The 27,438-nt window shown below is 44.1% G+C and overlaps 1 protein-coding gene across 2 annotated transcripts in view; it reads left to right on the forward strand.

Moving 5' to 3' along the window:
• The window catches only part of DOCK5 (dedicator of cytokinesis 5), a 193,887-nt gene that overhangs the window by 91,672 nt on the left and 74,777 nt on the right, over positions 1–27,438 (forward strand). For both annotated transcript variants that reach the window (XM_045852821.1, XM_045852820.1), the window contains exons 6-16: positions 2,212–2,360; positions 4,678–4,813; positions 5,863–6,020; positions 7,151–7,232; positions 9,566–9,695; positions 12,591–12,663; positions 16,449–16,591; positions 18,939–19,064; positions 23,505–23,629; positions 25,269–25,367; positions 26,642–26,714. In XM_045852821.1, coding sequence (XP_045708777.1) covers positions 2,212–2,360; positions 4,678–4,813; positions 5,863–6,020; positions 7,151–7,232; positions 9,566–9,695; positions 12,591–12,663; positions 16,449–16,591; positions 18,939–19,064; positions 23,505–23,629; positions 25,269–25,367; positions 26,642–26,714 — 1,294 coding nt within the window. The remainder of the gene's footprint in view (positions 1–2,211; positions 2,361–4,677; positions 4,814–5,862; positions 6,021–7,150; positions 7,233–9,565; positions 9,696–12,590; positions 12,664–16,448; positions 16,592–18,938; positions 19,065–23,504; positions 23,630–25,268; positions 25,368–26,641; positions 26,715–27,438) is intronic.

Genomic DNA, 27,438 nt, shown 5'->3' on the forward strand with positions numbered 1-27,438 from the left:
AAACACTAAAGGCCTAAAATGCAGGGAGTTTCAAAATTTTAAGCCGGCATGGTGGTCTGTGTTTTTCAGATTGATGGGGTAACAAGGGCGTACTGTAGTCACCGATGAAGGCTCTCATCTCTTTCCTGGATGTTCTCATGGAATCTGAATTTCTTTTCAGGCCTCGATCACATGCAGTTAATCTCGCCGCTGCCTCCCACTGTCCTGCTTCTAGGCTGAGGCCTCTTCCCTCCGTAGTTACTCCTAGTTCAGGAGGATCTTGGGTGTTTTCAGCCCTGATTCTAGGTGACAGCTTGCACAGCAACCTGCCCTTGGGGTTATGGTGGGGGAGCATCACTACAGAACATGCTGTACAGCCACCAACAACGTGTGTGTGTGTGTGTTAGCATTGTTTTCATGGAAGATAATATTATACAAATGTATCGTGACTTTTCACCTATAAATAGAAAACAAGTGGTCTTACAGTAGATATGGGAATGTGGAATTGTATAGGTTTTCACTTAAAAAACATTTTCAAAAGCTATCCACAAAACAGTCTTTCCTAACCCTCTGTCTAAAGTGGCCACTTTCCCCATGTGCACCCTATCTTATAGCTGTATTTATTTATTTTCCTTCTCACACCTTTTCAAATTTAGTTTATTGGGGTGACATTGGTTAATAACATTATGTAAGTTTCAGGGGTACAATTCAGTAACACATCAACTGTGTATTACATTGTGTGTTTGTTCCCCAAAGTCTGTCTCCTTTCATCGCTGTATATTTGAACTCTTTCCTCCACCCACCCCACTTCCTCTCTGGTAACCACCATACTGTGTCTGTGTCTGGGAGCTTTTGTTGTTTGTTTTGTTTGTTTACTTGTTGCTTCCTGTTTTGTACCCTACATATGAGTGAAATCTTCATTCCTTTTTCTGTCTGACTTATTTCACTTAGCAGGACGCTTCTTGTACTTTTCAAAGCCTGAAATCATCTTGTACATTTATATGTATATATGTAAATATTACATATATACATAAACATGCATGTAAATTTACATTATATAAATAGTACACATTACATATATACTATATATGTAAACATTACATATAAAATATGTAGTTTACTTTTTTTATTGCTGCCTTTCCCCCTGTAGAATGTGGCAGGAACTTTATTTGCAGCATCTAGTAGATGCTCCTGACTTTGTTCTAAGGTGATGAATTGTCACTTAGGTAGAGCCAAGGGCATAATGGCTCGGACACCAAGTGTTTGACTCCTCAAATGATAGAAGCACAAATAATTGGTTGTCACTTAATTTAGTTTGGTTACAGGAAGTTCTTACTGAAGCTCAGGATAATGGTTTAATTATTCTAGATCTAACAATTTTCTGAACAGCTCACAGTTTTATGGGGAGTTTGCATTTTACATTTTATTTTCCATTATTGCGTATCTCTGAAGTTATAGTTCTTTCTCCATCCATAATCGGCTCCCAGGGGTGGCAACATGAGCAAGCCCCTTGTACGATGGGAACTTACTGTTCCAACGGAGGGCAAGACACCCCCGCCACTGCCAGGGCTCCTGTGCTGTGACAGGATTTAATTCCAGGTGCTGGGAGCGAGACAGTGAAGCCGGAGTTAGGGTTTCAGGTAGAGACTTACGACTAGGATGTAGTAGGAGAGATTAGGGGTGAGTGTGAGATTCAGTTCAGGGAGAGAGGAGGAAAGTGGGTCCAAGGAGAGGAAGCAGCATGTTCAAGGGTCTGCAACACTCGGGAGAGCTGGACGTGGCTTTGTGTGGGAGGAGCGTAGGTGTTTGAGGTGGGGACTGGTATAAAATGCAGCTGGGAAGGAGGCAGGACCCAGGATAAGAAGGGGTTAACCATGTGATCCACTGTGGCTCCTGGACAGCGAACATCCCTGGAGGCGTTCAGACAGGAGTGGTGTGTTCGGAATCTTAGGAGGCACGAGTGATTTGTTATACCTATGATTTAGGACCAACCATTGATCCCACCACTGCTTACCTGTTTCTAATGTCATAATAGGGGAGGGAGGAGGAATGGCTCAGGGCAAAGCCATCCCCTCAAAGTGCACAGCTCACTCTGTGGCACAATTAATTGGGTAGATGACAACACATAAAGAACAGTCTTTATGTCAAAAGGTCGAGTCATAAGGTCAAAAGACATTCTCATCCTCCATCACACTTTTTTGTCCCTTTCTCCACCTCATTTTCCCATCCCAGCACAACAAGGTCACACTCTTCCGCCGACTGCAGCAGATGACGTACAGCTTGATCGAGTGGCGGTCCCAAATCCTGTCTGGAACACTCCCCAAGGACGAACTGGCAGAGCTCAAGAAGAAGGTCACAGCCAAAATCGATCATGGGAACAGGTAAACCAGGGATGACTTTTCACTGAGAACTTGGAAAAAGATGGGCATACTCACCCAAAGGACCCAACTTAGCCAGAGCTTTTGATCTTAGAGTTGCCAAAAAGTACTGCTTACTGCTTTCTTTTTGCCTTGGAAAACATCTCATTTTGTTGAAAAAAAATTGGCAGTTCTCTTCATGGGCCAGCCCCTGTCCTGGGTCTCTGATCTGAAGGAGGTGATGGAGGAGCAGGGATGATGGGGCTTGGAGCTAAGTGGCTCCTCTACCAAACCCACTGAACAGACGGGGACAGACGTTTTTGGGGACTGAGACTGTCTCTGCGTATATTTTAACTAGGGATTTTAAGTCTGTATCAGACTCAGTCTCTCTCCCTCTTCCCCTAACTGGAAGATACAGCATATGAAAACCAGATTTGCCAGAATAATAAAGCATGTTTTTAGCCTGTGGATTGTGTCTGCAAAGTTAATTGCTTCATCAGTTGTCTGATTAGCTCAGGCAGGTGTGTAGGTTCTAGAACTCTCTGCCTTTCAGAAAATAGGAAATTTAGTCAGTCCATCAACATTCGTGGTGACCCAGGATACATCCCTCCTAACTGGCTCTTTTTAAAACACCAGTTTGGTCCCTCATGTTGTTTTTGTTGATGATTGATGTGATGCTTAGTTTCATTTTCTAAATTTCTGTCCGCTTGTGCACACGTGACTTTTCCCTCCTTTGCCCTACTTCTCCAACCTCATGGCTCTTGGAAATGCTTCAGAGACTGGGGAACACAGAGCTCATCGCCTCCCCCATGTAGATGTCGTAGACTTTGACAGTTGGATTCAGAAATCGCTAGGTAAACCCAGCACAGGAGATTTGCATTCAGCCGTTATTTACGAACTCTGTTCTATGTACCCTTCACATAGATTACCTAAATTCAACCTTAAGAGGTAGCTGCTATTCCCGTTTTTGGTTAAAGAAACAGACCAAGTGAACGTAAGTGATTTGCTTCCAAGTCACAAAGATAATAGGAAGAAAACTCAGATCTTCTTAGGTTAAAGAATTAACAGCATCCTCCTTTGTCCCGTGTCCATTCATAGGGCTGTGAGCACAGGGGTTACACTGCCAGTCACGTTGTGCTGGGGGCTCTTCCAAATCAGTGGCTGTGGGAGACGGCAGCTACCCCTTCTGCATACGCTGCCTCTCTCCTTTTGGACATTGGCCTGGGGCCCCTGATCTCTGGCACAGGCTGTGCACACCCCACAAACAGCAGAGCACTCCTGCCTTCCCATGCCAGCCCTGGGAAACAGCTCAAGAAGCTAAGCCCCTCCAGTGACGCACCGGTGATAGGTCTCCGAGCAGCCACCAAGGCCCCTTGCTTCTGAGTCTGGGTGGCCTCTGGGCCTGGCTGCCATGGCGAAGAGGCTGCCAGATTAGGTCAGTTGATGGAGATGCTGTAAAACATGGAGGAGAAAAACTAGGTATTTTGGTTTCTTCCCAAAGACTTGGCACCTTGCACTGTTACTCCTGAGCTTGCTAGCTGTTTGGACACTCCTGTTCCCGAGCAGCCAGTGTGCAGAATGTGCATTGGGCATTCAGATAGCAGTATCCTATTTCCACCACAGCCCCCACTTCTTGGAACTAAGTAACATTTTTTCTACTTCTGTGTGCACAGTGGGCATGAAAGCCTTCCTGGGGATCCTGTCATGCATAAGCCATGTGGCCCCAAGTTTTCCTGTACATTACTCAGAATTCCATCTTAACACAGGTGTTTTCTTGTGCCAGTTGCTGCAATAAAAGCTCAAATTTATTGAGTGTACGCTATATGCTAGACACTGTGTTTCATGCTTTACATGCATTACCACGTTAAATTCTCCCAAGAACCCTGAAGGGTTGGGAATAGCTACATATGAGGAAATCAGGGCTTTGCAAAATCAGCTAAAGTACTGCTAGCAAGTATGAAAGCTAAGATTTAGTTTCTGGTCTGGCAGACACCAGAGCCCATGATCTTAAATTGGTTAGGTTGGTCTTTCAGAAATCCTGTCCAAACAACAGAAGACTCGAGGAAAGGGGCATCAGTCAGAGTCAGTGCTTATTTTGCCTTTCCTGGTGAGGTTCTGTGGACCCCATCACTCTGCATATCATTACATGAACTTGGTTATTGCGATCCTGCATGCTCTCACATCACTGTGGTGTGGAAAGGAGACAAGGATTAGAAGGAGAAGAGCCAGTGGGTGGCTCTCAACTTGTGTAGCACCCGCACTCCCTCACTCTAGATCCTCTGGGTCCTCCAGTGAAGAGTTTGCTTCTTTGAGAGCCAGCTGCCCACTCCTTTCTTTCTAGAATGCTTGGCCTGGACCTGGTCGTGCGAGATGACAATGGCAACATCTTGGACCCAGATGAAACCAGCACAGTAGCCCTCTTCAAGGCCCATGAAGTGGCCTCGAAAAGGATTGAGGAAAGGATTCAAGAAGAAAAGGTACTCTTTCTCAGATACACAGACTTTGATCCCTGAGGTTCCATTGTCGAGTTTGTTTTTAATGAGAGAAAGGAAGTCAGTGACTGCAGAGGTAGAAATGTTGTTTAGAAAGTCATTTTAAAAGCAACACATAACAAAAAGAATGAGGCCACTGTATGTTATATTCTGATATGGAAAGACACAAAGATAAATATTAAGTAAAGGAGCAAGATGCAGAACTGTGTATGAAATAATATTATTTGTGTTTCAAAAAAGAACATACCTACACCTGTGCTTGCTTATGTGTCTGCCAACTCTGGAGAGATGAACAATGAATTGGTCATTATTGACTGGCTCGAGGGAAACTGGTGACAGGGAGCCTTTTTCCATGTAACCTCCTGTGTTTAGTGCATATATTATGGTTTCCAGAGTAAATAACAAGGAGCATTTGAAAGATTTTGAAAGTAGGAACTGGACATTAAGTAAAAATTAAAAGGGTTCAGAAGAGGGAAAATCTCACCTGTGTTGTGACTGCCTAACATCTTGGTATTTTGGTATTTGGTCTTCAGTCCTGTTCTAGTGACGCAAGGTTTCTGTTTGTTTTCTTGTTTCCGAGCTCGTAGGTTTTACATCTTTAGCACAGCTGTGATACTACTTCACTGTGTTCTGGCTTCAACAGCTGACATGCCTGAGGGTGAAGCCTTTCCACTGGGGCCTGTTGTTTGCTTTGAGGGTTATTCCCCAAAGGAGGATAACAGATCATGATTTTTATGCTTTTGAGGTTCACTCAGAAGCAATTGTGAGATGAAGACTTCTTGAAGCTACTAAAATCAGGAATTACCCCTTTTGACAGTATTGAATTACTTAGGTTCGGGGCCCTGAACAGGGCAGTCTGATTATGTATGTAAATAATGATTATGTTACATTTGGCCCACTTGATGATTTGTCTACTTACGTATACTTTCTTCTAAGTGCTCCTCCTCTTGGTCAGTAGTTATATTTGTTCCCCACTTGCCATGTTTTCCGTTTGCTGAAACCAGGATGCCTTTCTCTTCCTGTCCTGTGTTCAGTCAGTCCTGCAGAACCTGGACTTGCGGGGACAGTCCATCTTCAGTGCCAACCATACCTACGGCCTCTACGTCAACTTCAAGAACTTTGTCTGCAACATCGGGGAAGACGCAGAGTTGTTCATGGCCCTCTATGACCCAGAGCGGTCCAGTTTCATCAGGTAGTGGACACCCAGTCACCTGCTGTTGACCCTGTAAAAATACCTGGTCTCCACCTACCCCCTGCCTAAATTCTTGGCTCAGTTTGAGAGGGGAGGACAGAGAAGAGGGGGAGGATTTCTAGGCAGGAGAAAATAAAATCCTTTGGGCTACTAAGCCTTTTGTCTGGCTGCTGAAACAGTGCAGCAACAGTTTGTGGGCCCCATGGGTCTTAGAAGTCACCTAAGACTCATCAGAACACAGACAAGAGCAGAGCCTTCAAAAGACAATAGGGGAAAGGTCGGGGGTTAATCTGCAGAGCACAGAGGATTTAGGGCACTGAAACTAATCTGTGTGACACTGTGTGGTGGATGCATGTCATCATACATTTGTCCAAACCCATGGAGTAACACCACCAAGAGTGAACCCTAAAGTAAACTGTGGACTTTGGGTGGTAGTGATGAGTCAGTGTAAGTTCATTGATTGTATTAACAAATATACCACTCTGGTGGGGGTGTTGTTCATGGTGGAGCCTGTGTTTTGGCGGGGGGGTATGGGAATTCTCTGTACTTTCTGTTCAACTTTGCTGTGGGCCTAAAACTGCTGTAAAATATGAACTCTATAAAAAAATTTTATGACTGTAGGGAATGCTAATTGGCTTTGTTCAACCCTGCAGTGGCATCACTGCTGAGCAGCTAAGGAAGCAGATGTGTTTAGGAGAAGATGGTTAAAAGTGATTACTGACAGATTGTTTATTTCTAAAATAGAAATTGTGTTTGAGCATGATGATGTAGATTCCAGGGGATGGATTTAGAATGATTATCATGAAATTACATTCTTGATTCAGCAAAGCTGAAACTTTTAGACAGGAATTTGAGATGAAGAAAGCCCCAGATGGAATCTGGTGGCATCTGCTGTGTCTCTGCCATCATGAGCAGTGTGTGTCCCAGGCCCACACCGGGTGTGCCTTATGGAGCAGGGCTGCGGCAGGCGCCTGTTCCAGAACCAGGAGACTGAGTGTAGTCACTGTGCTCCGTGCACGCCGGCCAGACGAATGTCACTGAGCTTTGCTGGGCTTCCCTCCAGTCTCCCCTGTGGGTAGCTCCATCCTCAGAGGACCCCTCAGTAAGAAGTGTTTCTTTTCCTTCTGCAGTGAGAACTACCTAATTCGTTGGGGCAGCAATGGGATGCCCAAGGAAATCGAGAAACTTAACAACCTTCAGGCGGTCTTCACTGTGAGTTCTCCCTTCGGTTCAGTCATTTTCTTTGTCTAGGATATTAGCAGATGCATATGATAAGTATGTGAAAAGCATAAAAAATGAAATGATATATATACAAGTCATCTAGGAAAAGTCATCATAGTCCTCCTCGAAGGAATAAGCCACTCATTTATCCACAAATATTTGTTGAGCACCTGTTAGATGCCAGGCACTGAGCCAGGCACTTGAGATGCATCAGGGAACACACCAGAAAAACATCTGTGTGCTCAAGATGCTTTTGTCCTAATGGGGAGGACAGTAATTAACAATAATCAAAGTAAGTGAGTCATTGGTGTAGAATGTTAGAAATCACAAGTGCTTTGGGGGGATTGGGTGTTTCTGGTCCGGGAGTGGGTTGCCATTTAAATAGGTGGGTCAAGGCAGGACTCAGGGATGGAGGCTTTGAGCAAGACCTTGAAGTTGAGAGAGTGAGCTATGCTGACTAAGGGGACCAGCATTTCAGAACGAGGTTATAGCTCAGGCGGTGTTGGGATCCAGACTGTTTTGTTTGCACTTACGGCCTTTCCCCTCTCTCCCTCCTCCTTCGGAGTAAGAGACATGATGCTGTACATGCTCAAGGGCGAGGACATTTAGCGGGCTCCAGGCTGGGGCATGGTGGCTCTACCTCACTGGGCTGAGAAGTTTCTGGGCTTCTCTCACTTTTTATGACACCAGTGCTCGAAATGCCCTAGAGCTGCTGCCACCTGCTCTGAGAAGCCTGAGAAGGCAGGTTTCCCAGCTCCTGTGAGGCCTGAAGGAGGCTCCCTTCCTTCTCTCCCTTTATTCCCTAAGCCGACCCATCTGTTACCTCTGTGCCCTCTCACCACTCTTAAGGCAAGGTGAGCAGAGTGTCAGGTAGAGGCCAAATGAAGGGATAGGGAGCAACAGTGGTCCCAGTGTGGGCTTGTCCATCCATCCATCCACCCGTACACCACCCACCCATCCATCCACCCACTCATTCATTCATTTTCCCTGTTACCGGTCATCCCTTCTGTCAACATCGCTCCCCAGGACAGGCCTGGTTTGATGACTATCCCTGCACTGACCCATCTGTCACTTCACCACCTCGTAAATGTAGACAAAAAGGTACTTAGAACTAACTCTCCCCAAAACCTGCCCGAACACACAGAGTATTTCCTCACTTCTGAGATAGGTGAGTTGTCTTCCCCTAAAATCAAAAGGCATTCACTAGTCAGTGTGTTAAAAAGAAAACACATTTAAAGAAGGCATTATTGAATGTTGGCTCCGTCTTCTGATCGATGCTGCGGAGCTGCAGTTCACCCTCCCACCAGTTAGGGCCTTCTGGTATATACCTTTCATGCCCAGCTTTTCACTTAAATAAAATGTAGTGATCATTTCCGAGGTCATAAAACCTTTTTCAGAAACTTCATTTAACAATGAATGCAAATGAGTAAATAGTAACAGTGGGCAGCAATTTACCCGACTAGTCACCCAGAGCCGTTATCTCTCTCTTGACAGAAGAAGCCTTATAAAACCTAGAGTAGAAATTCAGGGTTGATGTTATCACTGGTCTGTCATCCTATTTTGGAGGTTTACATCAAGTAAATTACAGAGGATGGATTTGGAGTGATTGTTTAAAAGATAATTCTTGATTCAGTAAAGAGGCCTTGGACAGCTGTTTCATGAAAAGAATTTGAGATGCAATTAAATTCTGTTTGCTGTTAAAGTGAATGAGATCCCTGAGCTCATTCATGGGGTTACTCACCCATCTTTACAGATACAAACAAATGTAGAGCATGAGCCTCAAAAACCAGATATTTCGTCCACACATCACTTACTAATCAACATACACCCAGAAGCTCCCAATGGATGCTTCTCCTAAAACACATGAATGATTATAGAAATCAGGGCATGTAAATTTCTCTGCTATAATTGCCTCACAGGATTGTTTGGCAGATGAAATGAAACCAGCATGTGTGGATACCCAACAAATGTCAATAGCATACAAGTTTTAATTTTGTTTGACACTGAAATGCATCCTGTACCCACATGTGTCTTGGCAATATATAAAGTAGCAACGACAAGTGTCCTGATTTTTAAATACCCTGCTGGAATGGATGAACTAAAGACTTTAGATTAAATATGGTCCGACTTAATACATTTGAAGTAGGAACTGGGGAATAGAATTGTCTCCTGTTTTGAGTCCAGTCATTTTTCCCTGATGCCATGATAGTTCTTGGGTATGTGGGGAGAAGAGAGGAGCCATTCTGGTCTTTCAGCATCAGGAAATAGGCAGAGGTGACAGGGTGACGCAGTGGGACCCCTTTGTGTGCTCTCTGCTCCTTTAGGACCTCAGCAGCACTGACCTCATCCGACCCCGCATCAGCCTCGTGTGCCAGATTGTCCGAGTGGGCCACATGGAGCTGAAGGAGGGCAAAAAGCACACCTGTGGGCTCCGCAGACCCTTCGGAGTAGCAGGTATGGAAAGGCTCAGAGACAAAGGTACAATGATGCAGCCACCGTGACGAACAGGGTGGCAGGTTCTGAAAAACCTTAAACTTCGAACTGTGATCCAGCAGCCCTGCTTGTGGTTGTGTGCCCCGAAGGATTAAAATCAGAGTCTCAAGGAAATAATTGCACATCCCATGTTCTTAGCAGCATTATTCACAATAGCCAAAAGGCAGAAGCAACCCAGGTAGGAGTCCAAGATGGATCAGTGGGATAAACAAAAGTGGTCTGTCCCTACAATGGCATGTCACTGAGTCTTGAGAGGGAGGGAGTTCTGACACCTGCTACCATAGGGATGGTCCTTGAGGATGCTGTGTGAAGTGAAGTAAGCCAGTCACAAAAGATAAATACTATAGGATTCCACTTCCATGAGGTATATATCAGATGGTTAGATTCATAGAAAGTAGATGGTGGTTCGCAGGGGCCGGGGAGACAGGAATGGGGGAGTTAGAGTTGAATGGGGACAAGTTTCAGTTTGGGAGGATGAAAACACGGTAGGGTGGACAGTGGGGATGGCTGCACAACAACGTGGACATCCTTAATGCCACCAAGCTGCCCACTTAAAAAGTGGTTACAGTGGTAGATTGATGTTATGTGTATTTTTATCACGGTAAAAAAATTAATGAAAAATGAAGGAGATGGAGGAGAGACAGAGGCAGGGACTAGGAGATGATTCAGCCACTGGCATTAGTGTCAGACATGCAGTGTCCCCTGCCTGGGACCATCAGTGACCCTTCTGTGGGCTCTGTGTCCCCACTGGGACCCTCCTCATCAGTGTCCCCCACAGGGGTGCCTCAGGTGTGGCTTCTGGAATATCCTCCCTGCCTCTGGCCACATATTGATTGCTGATTGTAGTCAAGTAAACTTCTCCCTGGACAGTGGTTTGCCTGTCTAGGAAATTTACTCTTCAAAGCAACATTGTGTTTGTAACTGCTTTCAAAGAGGATCCTCAGTTTAAATCAAACCCTACAGCCTTCCAAGGGGCCCTCCCTTTTCCTGTGTAGTGTGTTAAATTGAGGAAATACATTTTCAACCTTAGGTTGAAATTTTGGTCACTAAACAGTTTTGCAAACCATCAGTGAAATACCATAATTTTGCTCCTGGAACACAGGCACAGAAACCCCATGTGCCAGGGTCACATGGATATCGAGGCCACCTCTGTGTCCTGTGAGCCTGGATGTCCTGCCTCCCTTGAACAGCCCTGCCCCCAACCTGCTTCACAGGGGCTGACAGCCTATGGCTAGACAGCTGGGCATCCCTTCCTGATGGAGAATTTAAGTGAACTCTCAGAAGAGGCCAGAGCCCTGACCCTGGACTGCTTAGCTGCCTGAAGGACAACCTATTGAACTAAGGAGTTAAAGCATGTTAGAAGCCATTGTCATTCAGAATGAGCCTCAGAAACTGGAAGGACATCTAGCTGAAACTTTGCTTGCTTTTCTATCTCGGGGGTGTGTGTCAGGGTGTGTGTGTGTGTGTGTGTGTTGTGTGTTCATTCGTTCTCAGGGCACTGAGTATGATGGGAACAGAGAGGAGACTTCTGTCCTCGGACCCTGGAGGCCGAGCACCAGCAGAGCTCAGGAGTATCTAGCTGTGGCAATGACAAATGAACTGTCTATTTTTTTAAGATTTCATTTACTTATTTTCAGAAGGAGGAGAAGGGAGGGAGAGAGAGAAACATCAGTCAGTTGCCTCCCTGCTCGCCCCCTACTGGGGATCTGGCCCACAACCCAGGCATGTGCCCTGACCAGGAGTCAAATCTTTGGGTTTGCAGGCTGGCGCTCAATCCACTGAGTCACACCAACCAGGGCTGCCTATTTTGGGGGGGAGGGTTGTTAAATACAAGTTTTGCAGGTTTGTTTAGAGGTTCTTTCGTACAAGTTGTGCAGGGTTCCCTGAAAGGCTGCAGGCAGTTGATGCCGTGCCCTGCTTTCTACAGCCTCCTTCTGCCACGTTGTTATTCCCCAGGCCTCACACTGTGGTTTGGGTTAGTTTCTCATATGAGAGTTGTCTCAGATCTCAGCATTTCTTTTAATCTCTGAACAGGTTATCTACGGAGTGGGCCGTTGGCCAGTGTTTATAGCCACATTGTCATTTATTAACTAAGGGATTGCCTCCTGCCTGGGCCCCTGCCTAATTTCAGCCACGTTCTACTTCTGTAGACAGCAGGAGATAGGCAGGTTCAGTGCTTTGACCCTGTGATCACTTGAGTTCATGCCCTGGCTTTAACACTTAGGACTTGTGGGCTGGGGCAAGTTACTTACCTTTGCTGTTCTCAGTTTCCTCATCTCTTGCAGTCAGGCTAATAATTACTGTATAAATAAGGTAATGTACATGCAACAGGACTTTATTGCCCTCCTTGCCTGTGGGACAGCAGACCACTACAGTGTCTTCTCGCATGGGCAGCTGGTGCTCTGGCCCACTTTGTTTACCAGTAAATCAAGAGAAAATGTCAAATGGGAGAGAGAGAACCACTTCAAGTCCTGCGCTTCTCTCCCATGGCTTTATTCTGTTGACACTTAGGCCAAAAATGTGTGTTCTCTGGGTCTTGGCATACAGACTCAGTGAAAAGTGGTCAGGGCATCAAATTTCTCAAGAATGTGGTGGCCTGGTCTTGTAGAATTTGGAAAAGCTAGCCATCTACAGGGTTATCACAGAGTGTTTGAGCCCCTGCAGCAGCAAGCCCCTGGCGAATTGCTCTTCAGCTGGGCAGGTACAGAGGAGTCTGGGTCGGCAAGGGATGAAATGTCACATAGGTGGTATCTCCTTTCCCTGCTGTTCTGTGTTGCTGGTACTCTTAATCTGCCATAGAAACACACTGAGGCCTGAAGTAATTCGTTTCTTTAATTAAGTTTATCTTCTTCCTAGTGATGGATATTACTGATATTGTACATGGGAAGGTGGATGATGAAGAAAAGCAGCATTTTATTCCCTTTCAGCAGTAAGTACTTTGGCATTTATCCTGGGTGACTTGAGACCTGGATTAGCACTTGGGATGGTGTGTTCATGCAGAACCAGGTTCTGGAACCATGTGTCGGGTTAGAGAAGGACAGGCTGTCCAGCTGGAAGCTGGTCAGAGAGGAGCTGACAGAGGACTTTATTCCAGATGCTTTATATTGGACTCCAATGGCAGAGAGTAAACAGAACTTTTCTGATTCTGCCGAAATGACTGAAGGAATGTAAGGGGAAAACCTATGTCTGTACTAGAAAACAGAGAATGGTGCCGTGCAAGGGTCAGAAATGCCAAAGGATGTCTGCTTTGTCACCTAGAACAGGTGTCATGGAAGGCAAGGACTTACGTAGGGCAGCACAGGTTTCTCAAACAGGCATGTGCGGGCAGACCACCTGGGACCTTGTCGGAATGCAGACTGTGACCCAGTAAGTCTGGAGTGTCCATCAACGAGCTCCAGGGATGCTCGTGCTGCTGGTCTGAGGGCCATGCTTGGAGTGGTGATGGCTTGGGAGGTGTGAAAGTGAAGCGGACAGGTCCATGGGTTCCTGCAGAGGGAGGAAGAGCCAGCCCTAGATGGACATGCAGGGAGCCTCTGAATTGCTTTGCTAGAGGAGGTCTCACCTCCACGCTGAGCTGGGAGCTGCTGGGCAGCAAGTCACCATCCCCATACCTCAGACGCAGCCTCTGTGTGAACTCAGGACTGGCTCTGGCAGCGAGGCTCTGCCACGCTGTGCACAGGTGGCGGCGGCCTGCCGAGGCTGGAACATTGCTGGGACTGACTCCTAACAGCTTAGTCATGTCAGTGACAGAGGGTGGTTGTCTAAGCCAGCTTATCGCTGTCACAGCACATCCATCTGACACACTGGGAGTTACAGATGTCTGCCCAGGGCTATTTGAATTCATAAACACTTTATTAATAATAAGTAATATTATATGTTTTTAAATATTATATGTTTTTAATAATAATAAGTAATATTATTTTGGAATAATAATAAATCAGCAGAGGAAGACAAACCATGCAAAAGAGTCAGAAAGTTAGCTAACCATTTAAGAAACATAAATCAGACCCTTGTCTCACAGCCCACACCATTGTAAAGGCCTAATGATGAAACGTAGTAACATACTTCAGGAAAGGAGAAATTTTACATACTAGTGGTAAATGGGAGGGCTTCCTGAGTCAGACACCAAAGACTTGACTAAAAAAGTAACTGATAGGTTTAGCCACACAAAAATTTTAAACAACTTATACATACGAAAAAGTTAATATAATCTTTGAAGTGTCTATGAAGGAAATACGCACACACACAAAGAAATGGCCTATAAATTCACTGAGAATCAATGAAGTTCAAATTACACAATGAGGGTTAGTTTTTGGCTTGACCCAGTTATAAAAATACATGAGATACCCAGTGTTTGGTGAGTGTAAGGAACATAGGTGGGCAGAGGCGGGTTCCCAGCCGCTCGTGGGGGCAGCACGTGCAGCGTGTCGTCGTGGCTGCTGCCTGCTGACTGCTGGGCATGCTCACTGCTGCAGAGCTACTTTCGCGCCCCCCATGTAAGTTATTACAATGTATTAAAAGCCTTAAAATACAGATATTTCCAAGGATGTACTCCATAATTAACAGTGATGATTTCTATTGGTGTAACTGTAGGTGGTTTTGTCCCTCCTTTTGTTAAATCTTGTTTTCTAAACATTTTTCTATGTTACTTTATTAAAAATACAGAAATCCTAATCTTTTAACTTAAAGCCCAGTACCTTTGGGCCAGATTCTAAATATAATGGTACAAATAACCCACGCTAAGTAACATTTCCCTCCTTTATCCAGATACTGCTATTTATACTTTTTTAAAATACAGGGTGGGGCAACAGTAGGTTCACAGTTGTGAGTATGCAAACACAGAGCTTATCCGTGTGTTATTAATCGTGGTATTGTTTTTCCACGCGAACACAGTGAGCCTGCCTTTGCCTGCCCTCCACACGTTTATCTGGGATCTGCACTGCTGACACACGGCCCACCAGAGCCGTGGTGGTCAGGGTTATATTTAGCTTAGTGCTGATTTGAATTATGAGATAACTTTCAAATTTGTGAATGTTGCTTCCAGTGTAAATATCTATATACATTTAAGTATGTTAAATAGATATAATATATTACATTTAATGAATACAATATATTAAAATATATTACAATTTTATATTAATGCATTAAATTAAGTGTATTAATATAGTAAATCGACTATATTAATATAGTCAGTATATAATTCGTAAATATTAAAAATATATACAATAAATGAATGTTTAGATATAAAAATACAGTTTATTAATATGTTGAATATGTACAGATATATACTTACAATTAATATAACTATCCATGAACTTTCTTATATAATATTACCGTATAATAATATATATGTATTATATATGTACGTAACAGGTGCAGCATTCATGCTGTGGACGTTATATGAAACGTGTAATAACATGTGACACAGTATATTATGTATATGTGAGTAATAGAGACAGCACTCATGGAAACGAAAGCTATTCTGCTCCATTTATATAACATTATAAATACATCTAAAATGGCGCAGCGTTACAGGTCTGAAAGTCATCTTAAAATGTGTTTCTGTGCACTGCCTTTGTGTCCCCCGGGAGGGGTTTCTTTCTTTGGTTGTGCACCTCCCTGCTGGCCCTCTGTGTAGCTCCCACCTGGCAGACGTGGTGAGACCGCACACCTGAGATGGTCCCCACTGTGTCCCAACACTCAGAGGACACCAGCCCTGACTTGATTGCCACCCCACTGTAAAGCCACCGTGGTGCAGATCACAGCCTCTGGCATTTACTCCTGTGTTGATGGCAGATGCCTTCTAACTCGCCTCAAAAGCTGTGGAGTGGATTATAAGAGAGTTTTGCATGTGTATTCGGCTAGTCCATCCGAGGGAGTCATTTGAGAAGAGCTCAGATGGATGATAGTGAGCCCATTTTCAGTAACAGTGCAGTGTGTTTCCTGGGTCATCAGGATACAGCTCTAAGCCCCTCGGAGAAAGCTGGCCTGCCTAGTGGGCATGAAAACACCCCACAGCCGAGAAGACTGGGGACCACAGTGCTGCACCAGGTGATGTGCAGTACCTGCTGCCCTGTCCGGTAGACTGGGGCTGTCTCTGGTTCTGTGATCCCACAGCCCCAGCTTTGGCCCGAGGCGATCATTGAAGGGAAGCTCGTTCGCTGATGCCTGTGCCGTTGCAGCCCTAAATGTAAAGTAGTTTGTCGTCACATGGGAATCTAAGAACAGCCTCCTAAGGCCTGCCTGCACAGAGTGTTGGCACTAGATGGGGCCTTAAAGGCAATGACCACACCTGTCCCCTTACAGATGAGGACACTGAGGCCCAGAGGGGGCTGGTGGAGCTCACTGCCAAGTAGAACCAGAACAGGAAGCCGGTCTCCTGCCCCTCCCCAGTCCTGCAGTTCCAGGACAGCAGCCTCTCCCATGTGCCCACAGCATCAAGCATTGCCTCCAGCTTTGTTAATACTTGGCCATCAGTTTTGTTTGTTCTTGTTTTTTTTTTCTTTTCCTTCTTTGTCCCAGTCATTTACAAGGTGAATTTGGTGTCTAGGATAGGCACCCAGTGGAAAAATACAAAAAGATGGGAAGAGTCCTCTAGTTAGGTGGGCTTGGTGTTTCTAATCCTAAGCTATTCCCATAGGAGCCACCATTGTCTGGGCCCGTGCAACAGAGACATCTTATCTTTTTCTTACTTCTCATTTATGACTTTCCCAGGATTGCCATGGAAACCTACATCCGGCAGAGGCAGCTAATCATGTCACCCCTGATAACATCCCATGTGATTGCAGAAAATGAGCCACTCACTTCAGTCTTGAACAAAGTGATAGCAGCAAAGGAAGTGAACCACAAAGGACAAGGTACATTCCCCTGCATTCAGCTGGGAGGGGGTGGGGGCCTTCAGAGCTGGGCCCATGGACTTTTGCCCCTTCCTTGTCTTCCTCTGGCATAAGACACACCCTGCTGGGCAGTGCCCATCTCAGCTCCCTGCTGAAGGCAGTTAATAATGAAGGGCACCCAGAATGCACCCGCCACTGAGCTGGATCACAGCCACACTTTGTAAATTCTGTGGAACAAATTTTTATCCCGTGACTCTTCCCTCACTTTGTTTACCCCATAATCCCTGACTGAGTTCATGCACAAAGACAGAGAATTTTGAGGGTAATTATGTTAAACTCTGAGTATGTTTATCCCATTATGTCTCCTAAAGCTGAGAGGAGGAGACCAAAGCAATACACAAGACCGTGTATTGATATAAAATAATGGGCTCTCTAGCAAGAAGTGTTTGGTTGTTTTTAGTACTTCATGTGGGATTCTGTTGACATCATTTGAACCTAGAGAAGTTCTGCTTATTGAAACTGCATTTTAAATTCAAAATAATCAAGGGAACTAGTTCAAATTTTTAAATTTAAATGCCAAGATGGTGATGTTTTTAGACAATTTTGAAAATTGAGTTACATTTTTAACCACCCTATAACTGTCTTCCAAAGTGGATGCAACCAGAAAAGACATTATTTTCAACATTTTTAGTTTTCTGTATATTAACAAGTATCCTGAGTGGGAAGGACATGTAAGGAATCATTGAAGAATTAAAACAAATAACTAAATATGTTTCTATTTAGAGTTTTTTCAGTTTTATTTTGAAACTTTAACAAAACTGAAAAAAGGTCATTTATTCTTTTGCTGCTTAACAAAACAAACATTTTTCAAATGTTTTTATGCTCTTCACAAATATTTTTGTGGCCGCATAATATTCCATCGCTTGGATTTCAGAAAAAGAAATCCCCTAAGTAAACACTTAAGTATTTTCTAATTTGTCACCATTATAAATTTAAATAACTCTACTGTGACTATCTTTATAATGCCACTTTTACCATATTTAGAACTGCCTCTCAAAAAAATTCCCAGAAGTAGGATTTTGGGGTCAAATGATGGCAACAAGCGTAAGTCCACACACAAAGCTGCAGGTTTCTGCCAGTGAGCACCAGTTACCATCTTGCCCGCTTTGCAAACTGATACTTAAAAATCTTTCCCCATTTGAGGGCCCTGGCTGGCATAGCTCAGTGGATTGAGCGCGAGCTGCGAACCAAAGTGTCGCAGGTTCGATTCCCAGTCAGGGCACATGCCTGGGTTGTAGGCCACAGCCCCCAGCAACCGCACATTGATATTTCTCTCTCTCTCTTTCTCCCTCCTTTCCCTCTCTAAAAATAAATAAATAAAATCTTTAAAAAAAAATCTTTCCCCATTTGAAAGGTAAAAAGTAGACTTCCCTATAATTCTCTTAAATTAAAAAAAAAAACAAAACTACTCTTCATGAATCATGTAGTCTTCATGTGTATTTGTGAGTTTTCCAAAGTTTTCCTCCTGAGTCTTTATGAGCCCTTTATTTAATAAAGACACTCTATCTTTTTAGGACACATACTTTTCCACTTTTGGTTTACCAAATAGTTATAAACTACTTGTACTTCTTTATGAATTTTGTATTTATGCCTTATTTATTTGTGAGGACCTTAATGTTTTTCTGTTAATGAGTAGTATAAATTCATAATTATTTATAAGTATTTTACCACTTTCTAGTGTACTTATTTTTTATAAATATCAAAACTTTCAGTTTATGTACAGATAATGCTTTTTGCTTTGATGCTTTCATTTGTTTCTATATTTAGAAAATGGTTCATCAGAGATTTAATAAGTATACCTTTATTCTCTTAATTTCCTGTCTGTTTTTATATTAGGAATCTATTTTAATGAAAATGTAAGGTGAGAAATCACACAGATTCTACTCTAAGTAGCAGGAAATTATCCCAGCACATTTATGAGATTGTTGTGGTTTTTTTTCATGATTTGTTGTGACTCTTTTGCTATATATTAAATTGCTATATATTGTAGTATTTAATCTCATTGTTCCCATTGATTCACTTAACTTTCTTTTCTACCATTAATATCATACATTACTATAGTTCTATAGCATTTTGGTGTCTTTTGGGGCAATCTTTACCCTTTTTCTCTCAAAGTAAACATGTGTTCACATCTCCATCAATCAGGTCCTGATGGAGTGTCATGAAAATGGGAAATTAACCAGCAGAGAATTTTCATCTTATTAGTACTGTGTCTGTATGTGAATGCAACATATTTTTCTCTGTGTTGGTGTGTGTTATTATATAGATTACACAGGGAACTAAACGTTTATCCTTTATGTTTTTATAGGACTTTGGGTATCCTTAAAGCTATTGCCAGGCGATCTCACGCAGGTTCAGAAGAATTTTTCACACCTGGTGGATAGATCAACAGCAATTGCCCGAAAAATGGGCTTTCCTGAAATAATACTTCCAGGTAAAAATCTTTGCTTCAGTCACCTGCTGCTTCCTCTAGGACTTCCTTCTGTGAAGTAGGTATTTCTAACAGTGCAACTGCAATAACACCGATCAACTAATTTAGTGATCTGCACTCAGTAGTGCTGAGACCGTGGGTGCTCCCAATGGGGCTGTGTGGAGCTCCCCAGTGCACAAGGTCCAGACAGCGCTTCTGAACATAATTCAGGATTTTCTGTTCGCTCTCTTCTTGCTGTCTTCTTGGCACAAGCCCATCTGAAATGCTTCCCTAGGCCATCATTACGTTGAACTACATGGCAAAGGTTCTCTGTGTCATTTGCCAGGTACCTTTTCACACGATGACAATCCCCAGCTGGGTGGGCTCCCAGCTGGAACTCTCTAGCGAGGTGCCTGCTCAGTCTCAGTGGGACCTTATGCTTCCTTTGCTTCACCTCCAGCTGTGTGATTGGCTGTCCCCAAACTCATGGTGACACGAATGTAAACATTCTGTGGTTTCTCACTTCAGTGTCATTTTATTTTCCACCACATGCTGGTGATCTGCATATGTGTACTGTTGTACTTACTAATTTAACCCATTTAGCTTCTTAATTTTCATATTAATAAAAGGAAATTATTCCCTCAAGGAACTTTATATAATATATATAATTACCATTTTATTATATAAGTATTATATAAAGTGCATGTTATGAATGAATATATGGCATGTATTTTATAGGTAGGTAAAACCTATAAGTAGGTAATCTTTGGCATATTAGGAAAATTCTAGAAAACCAAGTTCTCATCTGTCACATAAAACTTCTGGTTCTTTTAAAGTAACAGAGTTCTTTTCTCCTTTGGGACTTTAATGAGCATTAATAATTTGCTGCTATACACATTGTTTGCATATAGTAGGTATTCAAAGAATACTTTGGAATGAGTGAAGAAAAGATCTTTAAAATAGAAATTATCTTTTCTTATGAAATAAGGTAATTTTTCTCCTGCCTTCCAGAGCTATTCTACCCTGATACATATTCATCAGCATTCTGAGAAAATGTTTTGTCTACTTGTCATTTAAAAAAAATAAGTATTGGTAACATTCTTATGACTGAAGGCAGTTTTATTGCTACAGCAATACAGAAAGCTGAAAAACATAAAGTAGAGAATTTTATTTTTTGGACAAATTGAACTTATCTTTGAAATCTGGCTGGAGAGCTTCTTTGTATCCATGGGACTGGGTCGCAGACTCCAGGACGATAGTCTACTTTAAAACCACCTAGGCTGACAGTTCCCCAACACTAGCCTATGGATCAGCTAATCAGCATCACCCGGGAAACATTAAAATACAGATTCCAGACTGTATCAGAAACTATGATTCAGTTTGTGAGAGCAGGGCTCCCCAGGCGACTCTAGTGATTGGCCGGGTTTGAGGAATATACCAGATCTTGGCCGACATCCCTCACCTGACAGTGTCTTCTCATCACCAGTTAGACGGCTTCAGCTGTGTCCAAGCTCTTCCCTCTGCCCACTTTTCCCTCTTACTCTCGGCTCTCGTCTTCATAGTTCCAGTCTCGGAAGCATTTACACTCTATCTCTGTTTTCATACCTGCCAGTCACCTGCCAGCCATTCCAGAATGGCTGTCACCAGAGTCACTGAGTCCAAAGGCTAGTTTTGAGCATAATGATCCTTTCTGGTCTTTCTGCAGCATATTACCCTGTTGGTCACTCCCTTCCTGAAATAGTCCCCCTTCATCATCAAGGACCCACACTCTTCTCTCTTTCTCTATCCCCTGAGACCCTCCTAGGACTCCTCTGCTCCCTTATCATCTTTTCCCTCAGCTGTAAGTGTGATCGTTTCTCAGTGTCTGGTCCTCACGCCCTGTGTCAGTTTGCTGGGGCCACCATGACAAAGGACCTGGGGCTGGGTGACATCAACAGCAGAAGCGTGTTTTCTCACAGTTCTGGAGGCGGGAAGTCCAAGGTGAAAGTGTCAGCAGGTTTGGTTTCTTCTGAGGCCTCTCTCCATGGTGTACATATGACCACCATCTCCCTGTGTCCTCATGAGGTGGCCCCGAGCCTGTGTGTCATCTGTGTCCTAATCTCTTTTCGTGAGGACACCAGTGCTATGGGATGAGGGCCCAGACATACCTCATTTTACCTCAGTCACCTTTTTAAAGGGCCTCTCTGCAAATACAGTCACATTTTGAGGTATGGAGGGTTGAGACTTCAACATGAGATTGAGGGGGCACAAATCAGCCCATGAAAGGAGCCCTTTGTGTCTCATCTATACTCTGTTCCTAGGCAGTCGCATCTGCACACTTGCCCTCTGTGTGTTAGTTGCTCCAAAAGCGTCTTTCTCACCCCAGGACCACTCCCCTGAACTCTGTCACCATAGGTCCAACTGCTTCCAGCCTCGGGACGTGAGCAGGTGCCGTTCCCCAACTGGATCCCGCTTCTCTTTAGTTGCTCAGTTCTTACTGAGAGTTCCCAGTGAACTTGTGATTCTGTGCATCTGCAGCTGGAACTTCTGTTCAGTTTTATCTAAGACAATGGAACCCTGTTGGTCCAGTTGTGCAGACAAGAAAGTCACCCTTGACACCTCACTGAGAATTTGTGGGAGAGACCTGCCAGTCCTACCTTTAAAAGGCCTCTCAAAGCCACACCCTTCTTTATCGCCATCACCTTTGCCACAACCTGAGTGGCACCTACTGTCGACTGGACAGCCGCCATCACCTCCCACCAGTTTCCCTGTTTCTGCTTGCTCAGACCTCACTTCCTTTTCTCCACAGTGCAGCAGCATGAGTAAGCTGTTATGAAAGCCCACCTGATTTTGTCACTCTCCTCCCATGCAGAAAACATTTCAATGTTTTATTTAGGATGAAGGCACGCATTCTTAGCTTGGCCTGCAAGCTTAGGGAGACTGTCTCTTATCTGTCTCTGTAGCCTCATCTCATACCACCACTCCCCACCACTGTGAACACGTCCATTGTGTCTGCTACCCCTGGGCCTTTGCACATGCTGCTCTCGCTTACTCTCATCCCTCCAGTGTCAGCTCAAAGGAAAGATGCCCATATACCTCAGACAAGGTTGGAACCTAGGGTCATGCTTCACAGATGGCCTGGGCCCTCATTGGTGAGGATGCATTTCATTGTGTGATTGTCTGATAATACTGCTCCTCTCCCCCACCTGACTGTGGGCCGTGTGAGAGTGAGGCTGGTATGTACTCACCGTCATCTCCAAACAGTGCAGTGCTTGCATACAGTAGGCATGGCTCACCGTCCTCTCCCAGACACTCAGTGCAGTGCTTGCACATACTAGGTGCTCAGTCAGTGTTTTAAATGAATACTATCCTACTTGATTCTACCATCATTTATTCTACCAGCTGTCTGTGGTTTAGAAGTTGAGGGAGTTTCCAAGATTTCATTTCCATAAACAGTTTCTCAGTGAATATCCTTATGGAGAATCATGACCCACATTTATAATACTTAGAACAAATGTTACCAGTGAAGTGGCTGTGTCAGTTAAGGCTTTTGATACAAACTGTCAACTTCTCCATTGACAAAGTGTATGTCAACTGAGACTTCTGACTGTAATATTTAAACAAGCTCCTTTTTCTTAACCCATACCAGTGTCTTAATTTTTTTCCATCAGGTAATTTATGAAAATGATGTGCTCTGAATATGTACCCCAATTTCCTTGTAGTACTCTGAGATTGTCTTTTTTACTTCAGGAGGCAGTTTAATATAGTATAGTTTTTAGAGTCATTTTTACAATACTGAGTTTCTCTGTCCAGGAACTTGGTTTGCCTTTCATACATTCCAGGCTTCACTTATGAGCCCCAATAACATTTAAATTTTTTCTTGACTATGGGGGGTTATATACTTATTAGTTAATTTTTATTTTTTACAGCTTTGTGCTGGTTAACCAAAAATATGACAAGCAAAAATTGTTCTGACATCGGTAAAAACAATCTGATTTAAATGAACAAGGTATTTGATAAGCTTTCAGAGAGTATCTATCTCATCAGATTATTATAGGGATTAAATAAATTATTGCATACAAGACACTTTGAACTGTACCTAGTGCACAGTAAGCACTCAGTACTTATTAGTCTTCATTATTTTCAGATGCATTAAAATACCACACTGCCCAAGGCATTACTGAAAAACATCTGGCACTATTACCTAATAAAATATATTGTATACTTATAATTAGACAGCAATTATTAAATGGAGTAAAGGCCTACTATTGAAAAGAGTTCATTTTTTGAAAACTGCATCTCGTATGGAAAGACAGAGTGAGGTCGTGTGAGGAGAACAGCACGTGCAGAAAGTGCTGTGTGAACAGCTCGCTGTGACGTTGGATCTGGCCTTTCCTAGTTCACCTTTAGTTTACCTTCCTACCTCCTGAAAGGTAACACTGACGCCTCCCAGCACCATTCACAGGCTGAGTTGTTACGTTATAGGAGATGTTCGCAACGACATTTACGTCACCCTGATCCACGGGGAGTTTGACAAAGGGAAAAAGAAGACGCCCAAGAACGTGGAGGTGACCATGTCTGTGTGTGACGAGGAGGGCAACACCTTGGAGGTACGCACTGTGACCCCAAAGTGCCGCTGCCACCACGCGTGTCCCCAGAACCCGGAGCTGCGGCCTGCGCCTGAGTGTTCTCCTCGTTAGGGTACAATTTGGTTTTTCATAAGGAAAAACTGTGAAACCTGTTAAATTTGTGATTAGCCATGACCAGTTTTAGTAAGAAACCCATTTAGACTCTTATTTTTGTATTTCGCCTGTGCTGAGAAATATCTCAAGCCACTCATGATTTCATTTGTACCTTCTTGATGCAGCAGTTCTTTGTCATTCTGTCCAGCCACTTCCAAGCCTGTCCCATTTTTCCAGGGCTTGAGGGAGGTGGCGTGTGTGCCCAGAAGTGCCGGGCTCTCCTGCACCAGGCGAGCCGAGCCAAAGTGGATGTGCCCAGCAGAGGCTGTCGGACTGGCGGCTTCTTGGTTAGAGGTTAGCCACCACAGTCTGTTAGTTTCAGGAGTCAGGGATCAGGACACCGCAGCCCAGAGAGAGTAAGAGATTTTCTCAGGAAACACAGGTATCCTGGAACTGGAAGTAGATCCAAGGTGTCTTGACTTTCTGTCCGGAGTTCCTCCAGCCATTCATGTGGAGGAGAAGTGAGTCTGGGCTCTGACATCAGAGGGAAGGAAACAGGCAGGAGGCTTGCCCTGTCTCAGCGACATCTGGCTCCTCGTGGATGAGCTGTGGTCACCTGCTCTGGAATCTTGTATACTTATAATTAGACAGCAATTATTAGATGGAGTAAAGGCCTACTATTGAAAGGAGTTCATTTCTTGAAAACTGCACCTCGTATGGAAAGACAGAGTGAGGTCGTGTGAGGAGAACAGCACGTGCAGAAAGACAGCAGGAATCCAAGAATCCTGCTGTCTGTGCACACAGCTCACTGTGTGCTGCACTGCAGGGGCCCTTGAGGGTACACAGCAGGGTGTCAGTTCCCCTTGAATGTGTAATCTTTGAAGGAAACCGTTGACTAAGGAAAGTAGTATTCTGTGTCATGGGACAAGCATAGTGCTGTGGGCCAGGGCGTGGGAGCCATCCATATGTGCTTTTGGTAGAGCCCCTTAGCCCATGAGTTCAAGTACACATCTTCTCCAAGTCGGCCATTTCTTGGCTTTGCTAACTAGCTTGGAGATACACCCATGGAAGCCTGGATTTACTTACTAAGTGGTTCATTACTAGGAAAAGGGACAGCATGAGTTTTGGGGAGCATGCCATACCTATACAGCAGGTCCTTAAAGCAGAGTGTGGGTAGGATCTCGCACAGCCATGGGCCTGCATCTGTGCTATGCTCCTGGCTGCCCTTATTAAGCCTCTGTTCCCCAAGAGAGGAGAGGAGAGGAAAGGAAAGGAAGAGGACAGTGTGTGTCTGGGGAAGGAAGAGGAAATAAACGTTGTAGCAAAGAGGAGTGTTAGGATGGTGCAGGGTCCCTTAGTGATCACCACACTGAGACCCTCAAGAGAAAGTTATAGCAGCTCATTCTTACTCTGCTCTTCATACCCCAAATCTTCATGCCCCAAATGTGTGGCTGCCCTGCGCTAGCCATGTGGAGGGCAGAGGGTGCATGTGTGGTGTGGGGGGTATGGTACCTCTGTTGTTCTAGATAATATTATCCTCTCCTTGTTTTTTTCTCTCCATCTAAAGAAAGCAATTCATCCTGGTGCGGGATACGAAGGCATTTCAGAGTACAAGTCAGTAGTCTATTACCAAGTCAAACAGCCCTGTTGGTATGAGACTGTCAAGGTGAGAATGCAGCTCCTATCATACATTCACAACCTCACTTACTTTCCTTCTTTTTACCTGCAGATCGTTCCTACTTTATCTCGAAGTTTCAGATAGGTCGCACGTGGTGTGCAGTAAGAAAACTGATCATTACAATTCTATAGAAGAGTATTTAAGAAACTCTGACTTCTTAAATGGCATCCTCATTCATCAATGTGTAGAATTTAAATAGAGAGACTGGATGCAGTGACGTGAGAGGCTGCCAGAGGGCCCACAACCAAGTGGTAGTTCCCACACTCCACAAGGAGTGGCCTCACAGTTTTTTCTTCTTGGCCTCTAAGCAAGTTTTCTGGGCCTCTTTTCCTTTTAGATATGTGTATTACAAACTGCAAAGTGCTCTTCAGATCAGTCCTCTCGTGTGAACCTCTCAGTAGCCCTGCAACTAAACCATTCAGGGCTGTAATGCCCTTTCTGATCAGGTGCCTGGGAGTCCAAGAACTTAGTGACCTCCAAGATCCTGCAGCTATTCAGTGTCGGAGCCTGAATTGGAGCCCGCTTCTGAATCCCGAGCTCTGCCAGCTCTCTCTCATCATCAGAGCCTTCTGAGTTCTCCACGGAAATCTCAGAAAAGACGCATTTGTGTTAATATCTCAATACTGAAGTAACTGTTGTCCACAGTATTATATACTTCAGTTGTTTTGAATTATGCTATTTATACAAATGTATGTTGTACTTTTAAAAACTACTCATCTCGAAGCTTTAAATGTATCCAGAAGTGCATTTTTAGATACTTGTGTAATATTCCACTACATCATTATGCCAGGACTTAACTGTCACAAATTCTCTGTTCTTTTCATTGCCCTGTATTTCTGTTTTTGCTGTCCCACTTCATTATATAAGCAACAAAGTCTTCCTTGTCTCCAGTATATATCTTCTCCTTGTATTATGACCCAAATTAATACCATATAAGTGTGTACCTTGCAGTCTGAAATGTATAAGCCTCAAAGGACTGGTCTTTTCCTTCTGAAATATCTCCTGCTTTATATTGAGAAACCACTAGAAATTTCTAATATCTCCATTCTCAGACTCTTTGTAAACAGCAAAGATGATCTTCTCCCGAGAGTCTTTGAGCTTGAAAGTGGCTCCATCTCCTTTGAACAAAACTTTCACCAAATGTCACATTATAGGAATTGGTGCTGTGACCAGACCCTAACATTGAACCTGCTTCTGTGAAATGAACTGTGAGTACAAAGGAACGTGTACATGTAGATGATGAACTTCCTGTAATTCTGCAGGTGTCCATTGCTATAGAGGAGGTTGGTCACTGCCATATAAGGTTCACCTTCCGGCACCGATCGTCTCAGGAATGTGAGTACCGGGAAGCCCACGCCACCTCCATAAAAACGCTTCTTGGGCCTGCAGAGCTCAGAAACTGGAACCAACTGGTTGGTGCTAAGGAAATCAGAACAAAAACGAATTCTCCTGGGCTTTCAAAAGCTCTGCTGTTATTCTGTGTCAGAATTTCCCAAAAATGTATTCTGTGAATACCAGATTTTTGTATGATGCTAACAGGTGCCCTACGACAGAAGGGGTTTCCCAGTCAGACAGGGACAGGGAGCACACGGCATCTGACCTCCCTCTTAGACACCGCCCTGGGGCGGCCATGCTGCTGAAGAGTCGCGCAGAGAGAAAACTATTTAATCTGTTGTCTCAGATTACAGAGAATGAAGTGACTGCCTTAAAGTGTGGCCAGAGGGAAAAAATTGATCACAAAATTTCTGCAAGTGTCTTGTAATTCGGCACTATGTGAAAATGTAATTCTTTATTTCAAACCGAATGTGCGGGGCACACCCATGTACCAGACCAGGCCAGACCCTGGGTCTGTCACAGCCGATGGGACTCGGCACTGCCCTGAAGTGCTCTGTGGCCCTGAGGAAGATGAGCAAGCACACATGTGGTTAAGTTCAGAACAGTGGCATGGCTCCAGCAGCAGGCAGAGCTGTTGGGGCGCACAGAGCTGTGCGACTTGCCGTGGCTGGGGGTCCATGCGTGAGATTTCCTCCATTTTAGCTGAGACCTGAGGTGAGGTGAT

Source organism: Phyllostomus hastatus, unplaced genomic scaffold (genome assembly GCF_019186645.2).
Source record: "Phyllostomus hastatus isolate PE091 unplaced genomic scaffold, TTU_PhHast_1.1 phas_contig_98, whole genome shotgun sequence".
NCBI lineage: Eukaryota > Metazoa > Chordata > Mammalia > Chiroptera > Phyllostomidae > Phyllostomus > Phyllostomus hastatus.